Raw genomic sequence first — 23,674 nt, forward strand, 5'->3', positions numbered from 1 at the left:
GGACGGATGCCTTGGTCTTGGTTTCCCCCCTCTAAACCACCCTGTCTCAGCTACCTTGCCTACCTGTGTCCTGGTCTGTGGAAGCCCCCAGAAGTCACTCCCTGCCTGTGAAACAGGCCCTCAACAGCCCCCACTGAACACGCCCCTCCAACTCCCAGGTGGGGGGTGGCTGACTGACCGACACCTTCAGCTGTTCCCCTCCCTGCTCCACCCCATTGTCTGCGAGAAGGGCTGCTCCCATGGGGAGTCCATGATGTTAGTTCAGCACCTTTCCTACAAGCACTGGTGATGCTGTGACTCACCGGAATGAAGAATTTTCAAGTGAACAGTTCTGTGCACAGAGCGAGGTTCATGAGAAATACAAACCTGCAGCCACAGTGATCAGGAGGGCAGACCCCATGAGTGTGAGACCCAAGAGAAAGGCAGAGGTGGGGTCTTTAAAGCACAATTTGGGTGAGCAGATTAACAGTTAACACCCAACAAGAGGGCAGGGACAATACCCATCAGAGGTCCTGTCAGACTTGCTCGGGACCAAACAGAAAACCATTAGAAGGGTGGGATCTATAACTTTCTTGTAGTCTCCTAAGACTGGAAACTCAGGAAGGTGGAATGACACTTGTGTCTCGCTGCAAGCACCTTCTGGGGAGCAGGAAGCATCTTGTATGCTTTTAAACAGACTGGAGTTGGGGTGGAGGGGTCTGTGTGACGATTCAATTGCCTAAGCCTTCACCTCCAAGTTTTGGGATCTCATATGGGTGCCAGTTCATGTCCCAGCTGCTCCACTTCTCATCTAGCTCCCTGCCTGTGGCCTGGGAAAGTAGTGTGGATGGCCCAGGGCCTTGGAATCCTGAACTCATGTGGAGACCTCAAAGAAGCTCCTGACTCCTGGCTTCGGACTGGCTCAGTTCCAACCCTTGCGGCCCGATGGGGAACAAGCTAGCAGATGGAGAATCTTTGTCTCTCCTTCTCTAAATTTGCCTTTCCAATAAAAATATATAAATCTTTTTTTTTAAAGATTTATTCATTTTATTACAGCCAGATATACACAGAGGAGGAGAGACAGAGAGGAAGATCTTCCGTTCCGATGATTCACTCCCCAAGTGAGCCGCAACGGGCTGATGTGCGCCGATCCGAAGCCGGGAACCTGGAACCTCTTCCGGGTCTCCCACGCAGGTGCAGGGTCCCAATGCATTGAGCCGTCCTCAACTGCTTTCCCAGGCCACAAGCAGGGCGCTGGATGGGAAGCGGGGCTGCCGGGATTAGAACCGGCGCCCATATGGGATCCCAGGGCTTTCAAGGCGAGGACTTTGGCCGCTAGGCCACGCCGCCGGGCCCAAAAAATATATAAATCTTTAAAAATAAACTCCCCCTTCCCCCATTCCAACAGGGATGAGATCCTGACTCGATATTAGCCCATCTGTCTCAAGGAGAGTGGGGAGGAACTGAGGCTGGCTAACCCTGCCATAGGGCTTGCTGCTCAAACCAACCCCTACTTCCTGCACCACCCAAACTGCTTCTGTGCACCACCCAAGCCTTCCTTTTTTCTAAAATAAATATATAAATACACTTAGTTATGTGCAAGGCAGAGGCACCCAGGTGATGTGTCTGGGAAGGCCGTGGAAGCTGAGCTTTGGGGCCCTGCATTCATGCCGGAGACCCAGAAGAGCCTCCAAGTTTCTGGCTTTGGGCTGCCCTTGCTTTAACTGTTGTAGCCATTTGGGGAGTGAATTAGCAGATGGAAAATCTGTCTCTCCTTCTCTCTCCACAGTAACTGACTTTCAAGCAAAACAAATCTTAAAAAACCAAAACTGTGGTGTGCTGCAAATGACACCATCAAGAAGGTGAGGAGGAGGCAGGCGTCTGGCACGATACTGAAGGGGCTTGTTGCGACGCGCATGACAGTGCCTCGATGTGAGTTCCATCTCTGGTCCTGTGTCAGCTTCCTGCTCGTGCACATCCTGGGAGCAGTGACAGCCCCAGGAGCGAGCCCCTTGCCACCTCCACGGAGACCCTCGCTGAGCCCCAGGCTCCTGGCTTCAGCATGGCACAGCCCTGGATGTCTCTGACCTCTAGAGGGGAGTGGGCTAGCAGTTGGAAGATCTCTTTGCTTCTGTGTCTTTCAAACAAATAAGAGTTGATAAAGACAGAAGAATTTCACAGAGTTGTTGAAAACATTTGCAAATTGTGTATTTCATAAGGCACTGTATCCTAAAGAATTACAAGGGAAAGAAAGATTTGAATAGATACATATTTTTTCCCAAGATGATAAGCCCCTAAAAGATGTTCAACACTCTTAGGCCTTAAGGAAATGAAAAACAACAGACACCCTTTCGCATCTGCTCGTGTGGCTGTAGTATGAAAGACAGCAACAATTGTAGGCAAAGATTTGGAAAACCTGGGACCCTCAGAGGTTGATGGTGGGAATAAAATAGTACAGGTGCTTTGGTTAACAGGTTAGCAGTTTCTTTTTCTTTTTTTTTTAATATTTTATTTTTCTTGCAAAGTCAGATATACATACAGGAGGACAGACAGAGAGAAAGATCTTCCATCTGATGATTCACTCCCTAAGTGACCACACAAGGCCGGTGCTGCGCCGATCCAAAGCCAGCAGCCAGGAGCTCTTTGAGGTCTCCTACGCTGGTGCAGGGTCCCAAGGCTTTGGGCCATCCTCTATTGCTTTCCCAGGCCACAAGCAGGGAGCTGGATGGGAAGTGGAGCTGCTGGGATTACAGCAGGCACCCATATGGGATCCTGGGTGCGTTCAAGGCGAGGCCTTTAGCTGTAGGCCACTGCGCTGGGCCCACTTTTACTTTTTTTTTTTTTTTTTAAGATTTATATATGCTCATTTGAAAGACAGATTTTCCATACTAATTTACTTCCCAAATGAACTGGCCCAAAGTCAGTAGCCACTTTTGGGTCTCTCAAGTGGGTGCAGGACCCCTCCATTGTTTTCCTAGGCCACAAGCAGGAAGCTGGAAGGGAAGTGGAGCAGCCAGGACACAAACTGGGAATGCTTTGCTTGTAGGGGGAGGATTAGCCAGTTAAACTATCATGATGGCCTCTAACAGTTCCTTAAAAGCTTAAACTGGGAGCCCCGTAATTTCTCATTCAAGAAAAATAAGAACACAGACCCACGCAAAAACGCTTGCCCACCAATATTTATAGCAGCATTATTTATAAAGTCAAAAAAGTGAATAGGACCCCATAGTCTAATTTGATAAGCAAAATGTGGTGTAGCTGTACTACGGACTAATGTTTAGTAATGAAAGAAAATGAAATGCTGGGGGGAGGGCAGGAAAGGAAGTGCGGGTTTGGGTGTCCACGTCATCAGGGGTCCAAGTTCTGACTTCCAGAATTCCTTTCCTGGATAGCAGATAACGCGACGGGCCAGCGGCGGTTTAATTTTACTGCAGATTCCTGTCCAGCCGAGCTCCTATTTTAGGTCGGTACAGATAAACCCCAACTTCCACGCCCAGCTGGCGTCTGGAGCTTGTAAAAAAGCCCAAAAAACAAAAAACCCCGCTTTCCTGCCTCTCCCAGCTCGGCCTCTGACAACCGCCTCCAAACGCCTTGCTCACCCATGTTTTCTTACTAGGTTCTCTCATCCATTCTACACCCTCAGTCGTGAAACAATTTCTTAGCAAGACTCCCAAACACATTTCATAAAAGTTAAAGTACTGTAACCTAAATCCCCTGACGCGTCCGTTCCCGGGCCAAGTTTTCGTCCGGCGGGATTTTCTGAGGGAGCTGGAAGCCCCCCGCGCCGGAGAGGCCGCGATGGCCGCCGGCCCCTCGACTGAGGCGGCGGGCGGGCGTGGTGAGCCGGGGGCCGCCCGGGTCCCAGCTGCCTGAGTAGCGGGCGAGCGGGCACGAGAGGGGCGCTGGGCACCAGGGCCGCGGCCGAGCGCCCCCTCCAGGCCCAGCTCCCCGGCGCCGTGCCAGCCCCCCACACCTGGGCCCGCCCGCCGCCCCCGCGCCGTTGCCGTGGCAACGCCCGCCCCGCCCCCCGCAGCCTCCTCCGCCCCTCCCCCGCCCGGCGCCGCGGCCGGGGAGCTGGGTGGGAGGGGGCGGGCAGAGGGCGCAGGCGAGAGGAAATCGGCAGCGCGACGCCCGCGACCTATTGGCTGCCGCGTCTCAGAGGCACAAGCCCCGCCTCGCTGGGGGGTCACGTGATCCCTTTCAAAGATGGCCGCCCTGTTGTTTTGATGAATAATACTTGGTGGGGCGAGGGGGTAAGAGTCGGGGTGGAGGGGTAGGAGGATTTACTCTTCCATCGTGAGCATCACGCATCCCATCCTCCTCCTCTCCCCAGCCCAGGCTCTGGCGTGGCGGCGGGGCGTGTCCGGCCTGCTCTGGGAAGGGGAGGGGCTTGCCTATCCGGGGCTGGGCTTTGCCCGGGCGACTGCGGGGTCGCCTTACCTCGGGGCACCCCCCTCTGCAGTCCAGGAGTTCCCGCCAGGGGCCCAGGGGCAGCGAGGCGAGCGGGATCAGCTGGGAGGGGACGCAGCACGCTGGGGGCACGAGCCGAGCCGGGCACCGCGCTGCCTCGCCCGGGCACCTGGGAAGCAGGGGGTGGTGAGCGGCGCCCTGAGACCCCCGGAGCAGCGGCCGGGGCCGGAGGCTGGCACCTGCGGCGGTGCGAGGCTCGGGCGAGGGGAGCGGTGGCAGCCCAGGCGGTCCAGTGCCTCGTGTTCTTCTTTTTTAACCTCTGACTATGCAATTCTGAAACCTCCCCCACTCGGGGGACCCGACGGCCTCTGATCGGCACCTTTCGCGCTGCTGGCTCCCGCCCTGGTCTCGAACGCACAAGGACCTCTTCTTTCTCACGCCTGTCACCATTAAGAGGAAAGCGATGGAGGAGCTGAGCGCTGATGAGGTGAGAAGGCTGGGGGACGCCTTGAATCATTTCCCAGCTCTTGGGGGGATTTCAGCGGGAGGTGGCTGGGTGGTATTGCGCCAGGGGTGTCTGGATTTGGGGCATGGGGAAGGAGTGGAAATGACATTGTCGCGAGAATTAAGATGACTCCGGGCGAGGGTCTCCGGTTTTCCTGCGTCTCTATCCAGCTCTCCCGTTGGCTGCTTTCCCAGTGTTCTAGGGTCTGAGCGGCTTGGGATGGGGGTTAGTGTCTATCTTTTCTGCGGGATTTTGGAGCCGAAGGGGTTGGATGGATGTCCAACTGCATTGTGTGTTTATGTGTGCTTTGGGACTTAGGGACTCATTTTGGATGAACTCAGAACGTCTGGTGGGTGCAAAGTATTGGTGTGTGACCCTGTCGTTGTGTTAGTTGATCCGACGCCTTTGTGTTTGGGGGTGGTTTAAAGACGGATTTCTTGGCTTGTTTAAGGAAATGCGTATTTTGTCAGCATTCGAGAGGGTCCTAGCTAAAGTCTAGTTAAAGTTAGCAGAACAGTAAAGAGTTGGGGCTGCTTTCTCTTTCATTCTTTCTTTGCCTGGTTCTGAATTTCCGATTTGTGCTTGGTTGTAGCAGAGCTTGGAGGAGACGCAAATAACTTGGTGAAGTCTGCCCTAGCTTCGTTTCTCAAAGAAGCTTGTACAAATCCCCTTCAGGGCTTCTTACAGGTTGTTTAGGAAGATGGCTGGAAAAAAGAAAGTAAAAGCTAGTCTACAAGGAATTTCTTTTGGTTCTCCTGTTTTTTTTTTTTTTTTAACCAACTAGGGGCTTCCTTTTCAGGGCCCCTGCTGTTTCTGCCTGTCTCAGCCCACCTACCCTGGTTTGTTTAAATTTCCCTCAAGCGCTCTGGAAGCCGTCCTTTATCCGGCAGCTTGATCTAGGAGACTTGCCTGCTCCAGTTTTCGCGGAGGCTCAGTCCCTGTGTTTATTCAAGTAAGCTGAAATTCTCCAGGGATGGGGAATTTGCTGGCGGAAGGTTAATGGTCAGAAAGGACACAAGTGATTTTTGCTCATCGAGGTGCTAGGTTGTAAAGCCTGGTTTGCATGTGTGATGTTGCTGGCGCTGTTTTCCTCATGCAGTAGGTATCTGTTCCTAAGTCAGGAGCGCTTTGGACAGTGTCTTTCATTCAGGTGGAAAATATTGGAAGATCTCCTCGAGGCACTTTTTATGTAGTTTTTAAAAAAAGTATCACTCTTTTTCTACTGTAAACTCTGATGGGTGAATTCTGTGTGTGTGTGTGTGTGTGTGTGTGTGTGTGTATGTGAGCCCTATAGTCCTTTCCCAGCAGAATCTTTTCAGGGTGATATCTGAACAGTTCCTGGTTTTGAAGGCTTTTTCAGTCTTTGGTTTTCAGGATGATGTGCTCAAAGCAGGGAAGTGTACGGACTAGTTAGAGTTACCATCTACTCTGCAATGTGTCTCTTTGCTTTTCCCAGTCCTGGCATGAACTGTAACGTTTTGCTACCTTGCAGGGAATACATGTAACTTTTATGGAAGGAATAGAATGGACTTTTAAAGGGTCAACAGAATTTTAAAATAAATGTGAAAATTAAATTCACTGTTAAAGGAAACTAGTTATCCTCACATTGTTGTGAACACAGAGGGACAGTTATGGAAATAACCGGTCATTCTGCTCTCAGTAAAACCTAGAAAAGTAGTTTTTTGGGGGAGATTTTTTTTTTTATTCTCTGCAGCGAGATTTCCAAATTTTTTTGCCTTTGCGTTTTTACGCTGTTAGGATACAGATGTGACAGGCCGATTTGGTTTGGTTAGGAAATGAGAAACTCAGGCAAAGCATTTCAGGATTAAAGCAAGCAAAACAGCGCTCCTTCAGTCTAAATGAGCAAAGTAGGTAAGGGGGAGCTGGATGTTTTAGCAAATGGAAAAACGAAAAGCAGCATAACAAGACCAGTAGCTTTACAAGGTCGTACATTATGAGCCCTTTCTGGTCCTTCCAGAGTTCATTGGATTTTTGTACTTTTTTTTTTTTTTTTCACTTGGTAAAGTCCTGTAACTTCACAGCTGACCATTATGTCTGGGTCGTGCCTTACTGAGAGGTCATTGCTCTGTGACTAAGCTCGTCCTCGGGAACCTGCGTCCCGGGACATCACTGTTGACATGATGGGCATCGTGAAGCCCGTTCAGGTGTGTTGTTTTCCACTGGGATGACGCTGTGGGGAGGGCAGGCATTCCAAACTGCGATGATGAAATTGCCTTGAAATGACTTTTCTCTTTGCTAACCCTTCTTAATGACCTTGCTCAGCTGCAGCCGTGCTGGCTGGCTGGGATTCTAGGTGTGGTCAGGACTGTTGAGGGTTTCTTCCCAAATGCAGAACCTGTCATCTTGATGTCTCATCAGCCTTCTGCAAGTGCCCAGGGATCCGCACTGTGCGTGCAGGGAGCTAAGCAGTAGGGCCGTCCTCTCTTGCTTTCCCAGGTGTGTTAACTGGGCGGTGGAGTGGTGTCTGCATGCAATGGTGGCTACAACATCGGCCCGCATAAGTTTTGTTTACTTCATAACTGAGGTGTACCTTTCTCCAGAAGCCTGGTTGGAGGGTGGAATATGGCCTCCCAGGCGCTTCCCTCCGTTCCACACAATAACATGGCAGGATTATTTGACACCTAAGTGAGGTCTATGTGCGCAGCAATTAAATTGCTTAGGCCCTTTTCCAGATAAGGAGATTGAGGTTAACAGAAGCTAAGATCTTGCGCAGAGGCACGTGACTGGGGAGTGAGGGGACCTGGATTCCAGTCCCTGGAACCACAACCTTCTCAGTCCCTTTCCTAAGCCACCTCTAAAGCAGAGCGGGCAAGCCACCCAGAGGAATCCCCGCGCATTTTGTTCTGCCATCGTTGTTGCTGAGAGCCCAGGGTGGGGCTCCTGTCGGGAGGCAGAGTTGTGCTGTGTGCGGAGCGCGTGGACTATGGGCCTGTGACACTGCGGATCCACGTTGTGCTGTCCGCCTGCCGTCCGTCCCACACCAGGTGGGCCCTGCGTGCATGGAGCTGCCTTCTGTGGGCAGAGGCAGATAACAAGCAGACAGGTCAAATGTGCCTGTGATAGATGCTGTGACCAAGAAGGACGTCGCCTGGAGGAGTGGGGCGTCCTGAGCGGTGGGTCACAGGAGGCGGCTCTCGGAAGGTGCAAGGTGTCAGGGAACAGCGGGTGCCAGGTGCCCAAGGTGCTGCATCCTTAGCTGCAGTGGTGACGAGGCCAGATGTGACGGGTTGGCTGTGGCAGCAGGTGAAGTTGGGGTGCTGCTTGTAATACCTGCTGTAATCACTGTGGGCCAGGTGGCAGTGTGACACAGTTGTTGCTTCCTGTTTACCTGCATCCCTGAAATGTGGCATCGCGGGCCCTGTTCTGCTGTCATAGCCCCTCCAGTGAAGTGCGCACAGGTCAGTCACTCGGGTTAGGGACTCTGTGGACATCTATTCCACTAGGTGCCATTTTCTTTCTTTACTTTTTTGTTTTTAAGATTTATTTATTTTTATTGGAAAGGCAGATATACAGAGAGCAGGAGAGAGAGAGAGGAAGATCTTCCTTCCGATGGTTCACTCCTCGAAAGGCCGCGGAGGCTGGAGCTGAGCCAATCTGAAGCCAGGAGCCAGGAACTTCTTCCGGGTGTCCTTCATTGGTGCAGGGTCCCAAGGCTTTGGGCTGTCCTTGACTGCTTTCCTTGGTCAGAAGCAGGGAGCTGGATGGGAAGGGGGACTGCCGGGCTTAGAACTGGCATCCACATGGGATCTTGGCGCGTTCAAGACGAGGACTTCAGCCGCTACGCTATTATGCCAGGCCCTGGGTGCCATTTTGAAAGCCTTGCCAAGAAGTGACGCTGATGTAGCAGTGAACACCAGTGGTATTTTGTGTGCAGGGAGCAAAGACGACTACTTTGTGGTCAAGAAAATGTGCTCGGAGGAAGGACTGCAGCTTTATGTTTTACTGCAAAGGCAGCATGTACAGTTGTAAGATACCATGATCTTCGGACGACTAGAAACTGCCTTTCACGCCGAGATGCTGCCACTGGAGGTGGGAGATGCTCCACCGTCCTCTGTAGAACTTGAGGGCGAGGAGAGCCTGGAACAAGGCCCCGTTGCCAGCTTGTGAGGGCGTTTTGTTGGGGTGGGATGGGTAGTATTGGTTTTCGTTGGTCCTAATATTGGTCTAAATGCAGTCTTTGCCAGTGTTCTGGATCAGGAGCTGTCCCAGTGACCAGTCAGGTGCAAGTCTGCCCTGGGGGGCTTCTGTTCTTCTACAATTGCTCAGGCTCCTGAGCAGCTGACAGCTCCAGGGGCAAGAGTGAAAGCTGAGGAAGGTGTGGAGGCGTTTGTAGGAGTCCCAGTGAGGAGATAAGCGCCTCCGGCCAGGGCTGCTGCTGCAGAGGTGGGAAAGGGCCAGGTGTCCACCTGTCAGAGGGCCACCTGTCTGCACGGGCTGGGGGGATGGGATGGTAGGGGTGAGACAGTGGAGCGAGGCCTGCTGGTGAGTCAGGTGGGTTGGTGTAACGGAGAGACAGGAAGTGGTGGTTGCTTCAGTAGAGAGGTATTTATTTCTCTATATAGAGAAGGCTGGGTTGGAGGCCAGGGCTGGTGGGGCAGCTGTTAGGGGCTCAGGCACCATCTTTCTTGTCTCAGCTCTTCCTTCTTGTGGTCCCTGTGTGAGCAGTCTAGGCAGGAGCCATGTGATCTCGTACCTTCTCTTTCGTGGCACAACTTGATTCACTCCCCAAGTGACCTCAATGGCTGGTGCTGGGCTGGAGCCAGAAGCCTGGAGCCTCATCTGGGTCTCCCACGCGGGTGCAGGGTCCCAAGGCATTGGGCCGTCCCCAACTGCTTTCCCAGGCCACAAGCAGGGAGCTGGATGGGAAGCGGAGCTGCCAGGATTAGAACCAGTGCCTGTAGGGGATCCTGGCACCTTCAAGGTGAGGACTTTAGCCGCCAGGCCACCATGCCAGGCCCTGTGTGGTCACTTTTGCTCACCTCTCGCTGGCCAGGGCCAGAGTCCTGTGGCCATAGGTGTTTGTTGGGAAGGCTGCAGAGTGGTTTTTACTGGTGAGCTAAGGCTGTTTGGCCTTTCTTTCCAAACCCTCTTCCCAAAGCTTTAACCTATGATGCCTTCCTAAGGGAGACTGCCCGACATTCGCTGCTTCAGGTTGTGGACTCTGGGTGGACCAAAGAGGACAGATGAACTTTAGATGGAAACTAAGGTACCCACTGTGCCCCCGGTCCCTAGGCTGTGGTAGGTTGGTGTGGGATGGTGGGAATCCCAGCTCCTGATTGGAAGAGGGAAGAATGAACCCCTCCCTCACCCCAGATGCTGAATGTGGGGCGCTGATGTGAGTCCCTCCTGTAGCAGCCCGGGCTCTGGTCTCTGGGGAGCACCCCTTGTCCTTGACGTTGGCCTACAGGGGTCTGCCTTAATCCTCAGAACTTTCTCTTTCCTGCTGGGGTCTGGTTAGAAGTGTGGCCCAGCAGTCACTCTAGCTGTTTGCTTTTGGCCTTGGGAACGCAGAAGGAACTGGGTTCATTAAGCCCAGACATCCATACTGGGGGTAACCATAGTCTGTGGCCTGGGGACAGGCCTAGGCAGCTCTGTGTTCCTGTGAGGGCCTGCTGGTCAGTCAGCTGCAGTGCAGGTCTGTCCCATGCTCCTGGGACCGGGTCCTTACACTGCTCAGGGGACAAGGTGCATCCCAAGCCCATACTGCTCCACTAGTTCTGCTGGCATTCCGTTGGCAATGTAGACATGCACGCTGCTTGCCAGGGGCCACGGGTTTCCCCCTGTGGCTGACCTGGGTTGCCGGCATTTGTCCTCACTGTCTGTGCCCAGGATGACCCCTAACCCAGTGCATGTATTGATATTCAGGTTGGTGAGTCTAGGTCTCAACTCTGTATCTCAGTTAAGATTTTTTAACAACACAGCGGTTCTGCTGTGGCTCTGGCTTCTCCTGTTCTGGTGAAGCGCAGCCTGGGTGCGTGGGCTCGTTCTAATGACCGCCAAAGCTCCCCCCCGCCCACCAATATCATGAATCGATGAATCTTGGGGTTCAGTTTTCAAAATAGCGCTTGGGGGACTTGTTCCCGGCAGTCACATCCATCAGGTTAAGGTGGGCTCTTGGAGGGACTTCATTATCCGAATTGTAATTCAGAGTCGGAAATGCCTGGGTGTTTCAAAAGAAAATACTTAGTTAGCTGTTTATTTGAAAGGCAAGTGACAGAGACAGAGATGCACAGAGATTGCTTTGATCTTTGGCAAGGTTTACTCCTGGCCGGCAGGAACCGAGCCCCTGGGCTGGCAGCTGCTGTCCCCTCACGTGCATTAGCAGGAACCTGCATGGGAAGCCGAGGAGCGGGAACTTGAACTGGCACCTGTCGTGACTCAGGCTGGGTTCCTGGGACTTTATAGCTCTTCTCTCAGGGAAGACTGGATTGTGTGTGCCCTTTCAGTTGGTGCCATCTAACATCTCAGAGGCGCTGTGCCAGTGGGAATGCTGCTGACGCGGCTGCCTCTCCCTGGTTCTGTGCGAGGCCACGTCGCAGTCCCCGCTGCAGCCTGGGTTCTTTCAGTCTCCTCGCCTATGGGCCACCTTTTGTGTTGGCTGTAGCTGTCACTCGTCAGTCCTCCTCTTCTCTAAAACCTGGAGTGACTGATGGCCTGGGTACGCTCAGAGGGTGCAGGTGGAGTGAGGGGGTTGGGAAGGAACAGAGCTGCTTAGGAAGGGGGACCTAGGAATGTCAGGACAAACAGGCTGTGTGTCATAGCTCAAAACTAGAGCTGGAGGTGACGCGCTCTGCTCAGATCAGATGCATTGTCCTGTCCTGTCCTGCCTCCCTCCTGCCTCCCCAGGTAAGGGGATGAGAAAGAACCTCTGACCAGGAGGCCGCTCTGGTAGCTGCTTACCAGGCAGCACAGCTCACCATCTGCCCTCTGAAGCCGAGATGGAGGCAGGGGTGGCTCACCTGGACTTGGTGAACTTTCTACTCCAATGTTAAAAATCCATTTGGATTCTTACAATGATAGCAGCAGGTGCACTCAGACCACAGAGTGTGTCATGTACACAGCTTAGCAAGGCCAGGGTCACAGCCTGAGGGATTCCATGCCTGTTGAGGGCCACTTCCTGGGTCATCGGGTGCTATCTTCTCCTGGCTCTCTGTGAGGACTGGTTTAGGACTCTGCCCTAGTGACCTGACCCTTCCAGAGCCCGCCTCCCGTGCCCTCAGTGAGGGTTAGGAGTCCAGCGGAGTCTAGGGAGTATAGGCAATGCTCAGCCATGGCTGTAGAGTGTGACTGGATCCGAGATCCCAGAGCAGTTGTAGAGTTTCCATATGTTTTGGGGAAAATGTTAGGAAGTTCTGTATTAGGTTTTTGTTACTGTAATGCAGTAGCTGAGACAGCTAATTTCGAGAGAAGGTGGATTTTGGCTGTTCGATCTAGAGCGAGGCGGCATGGAGCATCATGGTGGGGGCAGGCATGAGCATCTGCCAGCAGGATTTCAACCAGGTTCCAGCATGTCAGTCCAACCACAGTGTGTTTCAAAGTGCTACATGAGGTCTGGCTTGATTTCTCAATTGGCTAACCTCCCCTTGCCAAGCACTGGCATCCCATTTGTGTGCCGATTTGTGTCCCTGCTGCTCTACTTCCCATCCAGCTCCCTGCTTGTGGCCTGGGAAAGCAGTTGGGGACGGCAAAAGGCCTTGGGACCCTGCACCTGCATGAGAGACCAGGAAGAAGCTCCTGGCTCCTGGCTTCAGCTTAGTTTAGCTCCGGCCGTTGCAGCCATTTGGGGAGTAGACCAGCAGAGGAAAGATCTTCTCTCTAAAAACCTGATCTGCTTTTCTGAAAAAACAAAAAAACCCCACAAAAACCAGAACAAATACATATTTTTAAAGATTTGTTTATATTTTTATTGGAAAGTCAGATTTATTTATTTGCTTACTTTTTAAAAAAAGATTTATCTATTTTTATTGCAAAGTCAGATGCACAGAGAGGAGGAGAGACAGAGAGGAAGATCCTCCATCTGATGATTCACCCCCAAGCGACCACAACAGCTGGTGCTGCGCCGATCTTGAAGCCAGGAGCCAGGAACCTCCAAGTCTCCCTTGCAGGTGCAGGGTCCCTAGGCCCTGGGATGCCCCCAACTGCCCTCCCAGGCCACAAGCAGGGAGCTGGATGGGAATTGGAGCTGCTGGAATTAGAACCAGTGCGCACATGGGATCCCGGTGGGTTCAAGGTGAGGGCTTTAGCTGCTAGGCCACTGCGCCGGGCCCAATTTAGTTATTTAAAACTTATTTTATTTTTATTGGACAGTCAAATACACAGAGAGAAGGAGAGACAGAGAGGAAAATCTTCCATTTGCTGATTCACTCTCCAAGTGGCCGCAGTTGCCAGAGCTGAGCCGATCCATAGCCAGGAGCCCAGAATCTGCTCTGGTTCTCCCACGCAGGTGCAGAGTCCCAAGGCTTTGGGCCGTCCTCTGCTGCTTTCTCAGGCCACAGGCAGGGAGCTGGATGGGAGGTGGGGCCGCCAGGACACGAACTGGTGTCCATATAGGATCTCGGTGTATGCAAGGCAAGGACTTTAGCTGCTAGGCTATCATGCTGTGTCCAGTATTCTCGTATTTTATCACATACGGTTTATTTTGCTTGTGTTTTTACTATATGGGAAATCTTTTTACAAAATGTAATTGTATTTAGAACCATAATCAAGTATTATGATTAGCCAAAAATAATCATGTGCAGAGTGTTACTTTTCTTAATTTTTATTTGGGAGTCATAGAGACAGAAAACTCCCTCCCCTTGGTTCTCCCTTCAGAAGCCCGCCACTGTCAGGTTTGGGCCAGGCTGCAACCTGGGTCCTGCGACTAATCTGGAAGTGAATGCTTGAGCCATCACCTGCCAAGCCGCTTTCCCCCCAGGGTGTGTGTTAGCAGGAAGCAGGGCTTGAGCGGAGGGCTGGGATGGCATGGCCCCGCGCTGTGGCTGGTGCTCCCCGTACCTTCACTGCCAGCTCATTGCCCTCCCACGAGCAGCTTTCCAAAGCCATGCGGGACATAGAGTGTGAGAGGTGGAAGCCAGTCCTGGTGGGAACCAACGGAGGATTTAAAAATACCTTGAAAGCTTTATTGTCTGCTCACTCTAACTTTTTAGGTATGATTTGTTTGGTAATAAAATTGTCATGTTTACAACACTGAGAGGTGTGAGAAAAAGCAATTAAGCTTTATTGAGAGGAAATGAAGGAAAACATGAAAATTTAAAAAAAGGCAGAACTTTTTTTTTCTCCTGTCCCACATCCAGGAATCTTAGGAGCAATTTTGGCCTTTATTTTAGCGGTCATTATTCTGTGAATCAATTTAAAAATGTTCCTAGCAAGCTTCCTGGGAGGAAGAAGCCTCCCAGCTCCTTAGAGCTTAGCATGCGCGGCGGCCCCTCAGAGGAGACATCGAGAGCTGCATGGGTGGCGCTTTGTGTTTCATGTCACTAACCTGTGGTGGCAGATCTGCATTTGTGTTTGACCAGCACTAGTCCGTTGGTTAACCTTTACCGCTCGGTTAATTAATTTTTTACCTAAGGTCAATACAAGCCCGGTGCTGCCTAGCAGCCTCACCAGGGAGTGCCTTCTCCTTGCTTCAAGGACGGTGCTGAGGGGGTGGCACTGGCCCGTGGGCATTTGCTTCGTACCAGCGCCCTGCCCACTCGCTAGGGAAATGTGAACGGAACAGCTTCTTGGCTTCGCAGGTTAGGATCAGAGTGGTGAACCGGCCGATGGACAAAGTGCTTGTGAAAGTCTCCTTTTCCATGTTAATGCCTACAGGTGACAATTCATTGTGATTGGAATCTAACGGGCTAACCATGTGAAAATGTCCCTGTTCTGACTGTACAAACGCTTTCCAAATAGCTGGACATTAAAAAAAAATCCTTTTTCTTTTTTTTTTTGTAATGTGTTTACCTGGGTCTTTTCTGACTCCTGGCATCCACTGAGGGGCGATGTGCCACCTGCACGGGGTGCTGCCATGGTCTCTGTCCCTGTTAGGAAGGGAAGCTTCGTGCATCCCAGGAACTGGCTGACGGGGGTGCCTGACTCGTGGTGTAGATTTACTGGGGTGTTAGATTGAAACTGTGGAGTGCAAGTGCGAGTGTAGTCTGTGATTGAGATGCTAGCACCTGCCGGGTCCCCACCCCAGAAGAACGTATGTGCAGATTTTAACAGTAGTGTCCTTGGGGGGAGGGTATGGGGAGGGGTTGGGGGAAATCCCAGAGCCTATGAAACTGTGTCACATAATGCAATGTAATTAATAAAAATAAATTAAAAAAAAACCCAATAGTGTTCCTGTGAGTCAATTTAAAAGTAAAACTTTTTCAAATAGCTGGACATTTAAAAAATCATTTTTAGTTTCCTAATACCATGTGTGTGTTCTTCCTGGGACTTTCCTGTTACCAGAATCACTTGTATGAATAGTGCTGGAAGTAGGTGAGGCTTGGGAGCCAATGTACAGCGGGTTCAGCGCTGCATGGCACACCTGTGTCTCATGCTGGAATGCCAGCTCAGGACCCCTGCTGCTCTGCTTTGTGTCCAGCTTCCTGCTGAGGTGTCCGAGAAGGCTGCGGATGATGACACATGTGGGAGACTGGAATTAAGAGTTTTGGCTCCTGGCTTTAGCCAGTGCTACACATGGCTGTTGCAGCCAGTTGCGATCTCTCTCTGTCTCTCTCCCCCTCCCTCTCTGACTCTCTCTCTGTCATTCTGTCTCTCAGTTGCTGTACCTTAAAAGCACAGTGGATTCTTGATTTTGTTTTGGTCCATCTTGCATGTTTCCCCAAGTGGCATCAAGGGTGGGAATGTGGAGTCCATGGGCGGGTTGCGACCCTTGCTGGACCTCTGGCAAGGAGCTGGCAGCTGTGCCAGTCCTTTGTCAGTAGGGTGCTGTTAGAATGACCTGTTTCCAGGATGTGTTGGGAAGCTGCTCCTGGTCCTTTGATTTGTCCTGCTGCCAAGTTCACCATGAGCTGATATGTGCAGAGTGCCTTTTGGTGGCTGTGTTATAATTGCGTAGTGTTTGGGTCAAACAGAGTCATGAGTTGTTGGAAAACAGAAAGGTTTGAAGCAAAAAGGGAAATTGGGGCTGATGCTCTGACATGGGGGTTGTGCCGCCACCCGCAGGGCCACTCCTTAGGCTTCATCTATACGGGCACTCCAGCCATTTTACTTCCAGTGCAGCTCCCAGCTAATGTGCCTGGGAAATAGTGTGAGATGGCCCCAAGACTTGGGCCCTGGATGCATGTGGGAGACCGAGATAAAGCTGTCTCTCAGCCTCAGTCTTGCATAGCCCTGGCTGTTGCTGCCATTTGAGGATGGATCCAGTGGCTCTTTCTGTTTGTCTCTCTGTAAATGCATTTTGAATAAAATAGTTTTTTTTATAAAGAACATTTTAGGCTATAATTACTAAAAACCAAAACCAACTTTTTACTGTGTGTTCAGGTGGATGCTTTTCATTTGCTCAGCAAATATTGACTGAGTGGCCCTGTTGTAGTTGCTGGGACATAACAATGATTGAGTGTATCAGGCCCCTGCTTTCTTTCTTTTTCTTTTCTTTTTTAAGATTTATTGTTTCTTGGGCCCGGCGGCGTGGCCTAGCAGCTAAAGTCCTCGCCTTGAACGCCCCGGGATCCCATATGGGCGCCAGTTCTAACCCTGGCAGCCCCACTTCCCATCCAGCTCCCTGCTTGTGGCCTGGGAAAGCAGTCGAGGACGGCCCAATGCATTGGGACATTGCACCCGCGTGGGAGACCCGGAAGAGGTTCCTGGTTCCCAGCTTCGGATCGGCGCGCATCGGCCCGTTGCGGCTCACTTGGGAAGTGAAACATTGGATGGAAGATCTTCCTCTCTGTCTCTCCTCCTCTGTGTATATCTGGCTGTAATAAAATGAATAAATCTTTAAAATAAAAAAGATTTATTGTTTCTTTCTATTGCAAAGTCGTACATATATAGAGGAGGAGAGGCAGAGAGGAAGATCTTTCTGTCTGATGATTCACTCCCCAAGTGACCATAACGGCTGGAGCTGCGTAAATCCAAGGCCCGAAGCCAGGAGTGCTTCTGGGTCTCCCACGCAGGTGCAGGGTCCCAAGGCTTTGGGCCGTCCTTAACTGCCTTCCCAGGCCACAGACACTCTGGGAGCTGGATGGGAGGTGGGGCTGCCAGGATTAGAACTGGCGCTCATATGGGATCTTGGCTCATTCGAGGTGAGGACTTTAGCTGCTAGGTTATCGTGCCGGGCCCAGACCCCTGCTTTCTTGTACTGTACTGTATGCTGGCTGCATCCAGCTGTAGGTAGACTAGAGACATTGAACTAGCTAGCACTGCAGGCAGTACATTCAGTTTGTATTTCTCATGATTCTCTTGCAACACAATGATATATATTTTTATTGTCGTCACTGGGGAAGTTGGGGCGTGGCTGGGGTGGTGGCAGAGCTGGCCTCCAGATGGCTCACCACACAGGTGACTTGCTGACTGGGGACGCACAGAGCAGCATGGTCTGTCCTCTGCACTGCTTTCCAGTGGAACGCTTCTCTAGGGTGATGATTAAAAAGATTGGTTGAATTTGAAAGGAAGCATGGCTGAGAGGAGACACAGGATCTTCATGATCGCCTCCCCAGTGCTGACGGTGGCCAGCGAAGCCAGGGGTCAGGAGCTTCATCTGCCTCTCCCACTCAGGAGCCATGATCTGCTGTCCCCGGGAGTGCCTTGGCAGAAAGCTGGGTCAGAGGCCGTGCCGCCAGGACTCTGCTCGGCAGCCTGACACATGATGAAGGTCTGCTGAGCGCTGGTTTAACCTGTTGCACCACAACATCTGCCCCAGTAGAATTCTTCAAATGTTGATGAGGAGTCTAGACCAACTTTTATTACTGTAAGCCTGTTCTAATTTGAAGGAACGGTAGTAATAGTCTAAGTGTCACGGGTGACTCCGGGAGTGCTTTGCTCCTGATCTCATGCGTGGTGCTTAGCCTTCTCTTGGCAGAGTGCAGTCGGCCATGGGTCATGTGATCTGTGTGGTTGGAGAGGTCAAAAGCAGCAACGTTGGGGCTGGTGTTATGGCACAGTGTGTTAAGCTGCTGCCTGCAAAGTAGGTCTCTCACGTTAGCTCTGGTTCAGACCTTGATGCTTCACTCCTGATCCAGCTCCCCACTGATATACTTGGTTTTTTGTTTGTTTGTTTTTGTTTGTTTTTTTAAAGATTTTTAAATTTTTATTGGAAAGGCAGATGTACAGAGAGGAGGAGAGACAGAGGAAGGTCTTCCATCCATTGATTCACTCCCCAGGTGACCAGCAACGGTTGGTACTTTGCCGATCCGAAGCCGGGAGCCAGGAACTTGCTTCAGGGTCTCCCACGCGGGCGCAGGGTCCCAAGGCTTTGGGCCGTCCTCGACTGCTTTCCCAGGCCACAAGCAGGGAGCTGGATGGGAAGTGGAGCTGCCGGGATTAGAACCGGTACTTATATGGGATCCTGGTGTGTTCAAGGCAAGGACCTTAACCGCTACGCTATCGTGCCAGGCCCCATTAATTCACTTGTGATCCAGCACCCGGAAAAGCAGTGGAAGCTGGCCCAAATGCCTGGCCTCTGCCACCCTCTGGTAGACCAAGATGGAGGGAGTTCTAGGCTCCTGGCTTCAGCCTGGTCTAGCCGCAATTGTCATGACCCAAATGGTCATTCCACCACTCTTTCAAATAAGTAAGTCTTAAAAACAAAACAAAACAGTGCCTGGTGTGGTAGCCTAGCAGCTACAGTCCTCGCCTTGAATGTGCCTGGACCCCGTATGGGCGCCGGTTCTAATCCTGGCAGCCTCGGTTTCCATCCAGCTCCCTGCTTGTGGTCTAGGAAAGCAGTGAGGACGGCAAAAGGCCTTGGGATCCTGCACCTGCATGGGAGATTTGGAAGAAGCCCCTGACTTCGGATTGGTTCAGCTTGGCCATTGCGGTCACTTGGGGAGTGAATCATGGGACAGAAGATCTCCCACTCTGTCTCTCCTCCTCTCTGTACATCTAACTTTGCAAAAAAAAAAAAAATAAATAAAAATAAATCTTTAAAAACAAAACAGGTGATAGTGATTTTGTTGCAGTTTGCAATACTCCTTAGAAAAAGAATGTTACTGCTTTTGGGCATTGATAATTTAAAGAGCCACAGCTTACAGCCCTTTTTTACTTTCTCTCTCTCTCTCTCTTTTTTTTTTTTTTTGAAAGGCAGATTCTACAGAGAGAGGAGAGATAGAGGGGTCTTCATGTACTGGTTCACTGCTCCCATAGCCTCTGGCTGGGGCTTGGCTAGGAGCCAGGAGGCAGCAGCTTCTTCGTTTCTCCCATGTGAGTGTAGGGGCCCAAGGACTTGGGCATTCTCCACTGGTTTCCCAGGCCATTAGCAGAGCTGGATAGGAAGTCGAATATCTGGGACATGAATCAGAGCCCACCTGGGATGCCAGTGCCAGCAGATTGAGGACTAACCTGTTACGGCACTGTGCCGATCCCAGCCCACTCCAGCCCAGACCTACACCCCAGGTGCTTTCCGTGTGGTGAGGACACCTTTGGCAGTCCAGCAAGGCTGACCCGGCACGGGGACGGCTGCTGGTTGCATCTGATGGCAGCCTCCCCTCAAGACACAAGACAGCAATCTCTACCCTGTGGATGGTGCTGGATGCTGTGGACCAACCAGGTGTGCCTATTGGGTGTTGGGACATTTGGTGCCTCAGTGAGTGACCCTGGAAGGGGCCTGGCTCGCGTCAGCTGGTGCCCTCCCTGTGCGATGACTGCCGCCTGCGAGTGTCCGAGGGCCGCTGCCAGGGCTCTGGCGTTTGGGAAGCTCTCTGAAGAGGCTGCTGTGAGCTGCACCTGCCCATGGTCCCGCTGTCTGGGCATTTTACAGGAACTTGAAGCCCGCTGAGTTCATGCCATTCCTGGGAGACAAAGGAACTGCGCGTTAAGTGTGGGATCGTGGCTGCCCAGGGCAAGGTGAGGAAGTGAGGGCAGGCGGGCCTCACTGCTGTCCTGGGGAAGACACTCGCTCCCCGCTCGGCCCCTCTGCCCAGGCCACGGCCACACTGCAGGCACCTCGGCTTGTCTCTGCGTACTGTGTTGAGTTTAGCCATGCCAAACTCCCTTCACCCCTTCCAGTTGGAACAGCACCTGGGACCTTGAGGCTAGGCTCCTCCCACCAGAGCGCAGCTGGATGGATTGCTGTGGGCCCTCAATCACCGTCAGAACTGGGGAAGGATATGTAACCTGCATGGTGAGTGAGCTATTTAAAACAATTCATTTATTTTTGTTTTGCTTGAACAGGCAGAGAGAAAGGCACAGATGGAAAGAGATCTTCATCTCGTGGGTCATCCCTCACCTGTCTCCAGCAGCCAGGGCCAGGCAGGTTGCAGCCAGGCGTTCAGCCAGCATTGGGTCTCTCACACAGGGCACAGGAACGCCAAACCCCGGAACCAACATGTTGTGTCTGCCAGGGTGCACACTGGCCGGAGACTGGATGGGAAGTTGAGTTTCCAGGACTCAAACCAGGAACTCCAGAATAGGATGTGGACACCCCAGGCAGCAACTCAACCGCTGTGCCCTGTGAATGCTGCCTGCAATCTGATTTCAAAAGTAAAAGAACTGTGACAGGCACTTGGCCTAGTGGTCAGGACGGTGGTTAAGCCGCCCACACCCTCACACAGTTCTCTCTTAAAGCAGACCCTGAGAACAGTGATGAGGGCTGAAGTGATTGGGCTCCAGCAACTCACGTGGGACACCCAGATGGAGTTCCTGGCGCCCAGCTCCAGTGCTGCCCAGCCCAAGCCGTTGTGAGCATCTGGGGAGTTAGTCTCTTCCCCCCATGCCAAAAAAGAGAGAGAGAAAACCCCATAAAAAGCACCCACTTCCTCCTGATCCAGGGGTTGATCAGTTTTGAATGCTGCTGCCCTGAGGGTACACAGGAGTGCATACCTCACATACAAAGCATACCAAAGCCCTGCTGGGGTCTTCAGTGCTGTGGCTGGGGGTCCTGCAGCCTTGTGGCAGTGAACGGCACCTGTACCCATGCGGGACAAGCCTCCTGGGGGTGGGTGGGGGCTGGGCCGGCTGTGTGGGGTTGAGTCCTGGGGAGGCTGAGCCGTCTGTGGGAGGTTGTCTCTGCCTCGTGAAAGCTGTAGCCCAGAGTGCCTCTCCTAAGTCTCCCTTCCGTGTTTCAGTAAGTGTTCCGAACAAGCTTGTTGGCTTCTTAGCGCTAACACGCTTTGTTCTCCCTGAGAGCAAAAGAGAGGGACTGGCTGGGAGCATTTGCCTGTGTTTAGTTTTAAGACAGTTAATGGGCAAATGCAGTTAATGAGTAAAAAGGCATAGAAAGCTTTTACAATTCTGGTTTATTATGCTCTCTCGCAGTCCTAAATGCACCAGGGCATGTTACATAGCCAGTGTTTCTGTCACAGGCTCGGAGTGATCCGCGTCAGGCCAGGCAGCTTTGTACTGTAGCCCAGCAGGGAGAGTCCTGTAGCTACATGTTTTTCTTCTGTTAAGAAAGTGCTGTACTGTAGTGCCTCCTGGGAGTTTGACGTTGCACCCCACTCCTTTATTACCCCAATTTGGCAAAAAAGTACAGCTGTGTTGACAGTAAGCACTGCCCCAAGTGGCAGAGGCAGGCGACAGGAGCGTGGTTCAGAAGGCAGGCGTGGGGAAAGGCATGCTGCCTGGGGACCGAGAGACCCTGCGGTTTGAACCCTTGTCCCAGGGACTTACTCTAAAATGGATCCCTGAACCACACCTGCCAAGTGTGACATTCGTTCATCCTCTGCTTGGGCCACTGCAGGTGCCTTCTTAGGGTTAGGTTTTGGTATTGGGAGTGTCGTCAGTCCTGTCCTGCTCACCTCCGCCACTGTTGTCACTTGGGGAGTGACTCAGTGAGGGGAGATGGGTCTCGGGGGCCATCTTCCCTGCCTTTCCCGGCACACCGGCAGGAAGCTGCACTGGGAGCAGAGCCGGACGCTGGCATCACAGCAGTGGTTTAACTTGTTGAACCACAATGCTAGCCACTATTTTCTTTTTCTACCCTCATTTTGCTTCTGTCCTAATATTTTTTATCTTTTTTATTTTTAACTCAAATTAAATGAAAAATATCTTTAATGTGTTTTGTTTTGCTCCAGGTCCTTCTTAGGAACACAGGCCTGTGGGATGCGTCTGCGTCACTGTAGGCACCTGTGCAGCACTGTCTGCTCAGGCTGCATCTTTCGGATCTCCTCTGTATTCCCAACTTTGGAGACTTTGTCCATTTAGGTAACCAGGCATCAAGTCCAGACTTTCCGCTCCTCCCACATCATTCCCCAAGTAGGACCATGTTCTGTTGATCACGTTGAGTGCTTCTGGAATTTTCCCTCCACATCTTCATTGCCAGGTTTTCTTTTGTCCTGTCCACACCATAACCGAAATGATTTGGTTTAAATGGTGAATCTGCCCCAGTCACTCTGCTTTTATGACCAAGTGCAGCTTCTTAGGGTGCTCTCTAGAGCTTGTCCTTGCCTTCTGCCTGCTTCTCCTTACTAGCTTACCAGCCACACAGCAGACAACACCACATGCGCTTTCGTCACCCCTGGCCCCTGCCTATCACCCCTCGCCACGGGCGCGCTCCTGTCCTGGACGTCTCCCCCCTACGCCCCTGCTCCCTGCCCACTGCTTGCTGCCCCTCACCACGGGCTTGCCCCTGTTCTAGAGAAGCTCAGGTTAGGTACCAGGGACCACGTGAGGGTTTGTGTTTTGCCAGATGACTGCACTTACTCTCTGAGATGATTCAGCCGTGGCACTGTTGACATACAACAGTGTGAGTGGATTTGAATTCCCCAAATCTAATGGTGATGAAGCGAGGCAGTGCAATGTAGACCACTTTATCAGTATGCACACCCAATACAGCCTCTGCAGCTTAAGGCAAAAATGGGATTGCTTCAGGGCTCGGCGTGGTAGCCTAGTGGTTAAAGTCCTCGGCTTACACATTCTGGGATCCTGTATGTGCACTGGTTCCAAGTAGGGTCCCGGTGGCCCTACTTCCCATCCGGCTTCCTGCTTGTGACCTAGGAAATGATCGAGAACGGCCCAAAGCCTTGGGACCCTGCACCTGCGTGGGAGGCCGGAAGTAGCTCCTGGCTCCTGGCTTTAGATCGGCTCAGCTCCAATTGTTGCGGCCACTTGGGGAGTGAATCATTGGACAGAAATCTTCTCTGTCTCTCCTCCTTTCTGTATATCTGACTTTTTCAATAGAAATAAATAAATCTTTTTTAAAAATGGTATTGGTTAAGGGAGTTCTTCTGAATTCAGACATAGAAGGATGTACAAGTTCCGGGGAGAGACAGCAAGCAAGGACCACAGGCTGCCAACGCCTCCTCTATCTGCATCCCTGTGACCTCACATGCCCTGTCTCCATGCTGTGTCCCCCCACTTCACAACCCTGGCAGATGTGGCTCCCAGCCTCAGAGACACAGCTGGGTGTGGCTGGAAAAGGCAAGGGCAGTGCCGCTGGGCCTCACTGTTCTGAGTTTCCTTCTGGGTGGTGCGCGCACGCGCACACACACAGGACTGTCTCAGCTGCCCTGGGCTAAGCTGTCATTTCCACAGTCACTCCCCATTCCGGGGGCGCTTGTGTTTCTCTGAGTGCTTTGGGTCCCCTGGCCTGGGCACAGCAGTGGTGTGTCATTCGGCCGGGATGGGCTGCCATGCTTGTGCCCTGCCCCCTCTGCCTGGTGCTGTCCCCCA

General features: G+C 52.1%; 1 protein-coding gene across 1 annotated transcript in view; it reads left to right on the top strand.

Annotated features, from left to right (window-relative positions):
• Positions 1-4,175: 4,175 nt before the first annotated feature.
• UBE4B (ubiquitination factor E4B) overlaps positions 4,176-23,674 on the top strand; it is a 114,047-nt gene continuing 94,548 nt past the window's right edge. The window contains exon 1 of the mRNA XM_058675021.1: positions 4,176-4,876. Coding sequence (XP_058531004.1) covers positions 4,853-4,876 — 24 coding nt within the window. The 5' untranslated portion in view covers positions 4,176-4,852. The remainder of the gene's footprint in view (positions 4,877-23,674) is intronic.

This window comes from Ochotona princeps, chromosome 2 (assembly GCF_030435755.1).
Source record: "Ochotona princeps isolate mOchPri1 chromosome 2, mOchPri1.hap1, whole genome shotgun sequence".
Classification (NCBI taxonomy): Eukaryota; Metazoa; Chordata; class Mammalia; order Lagomorpha; family Ochotonidae; genus Ochotona; species Ochotona princeps.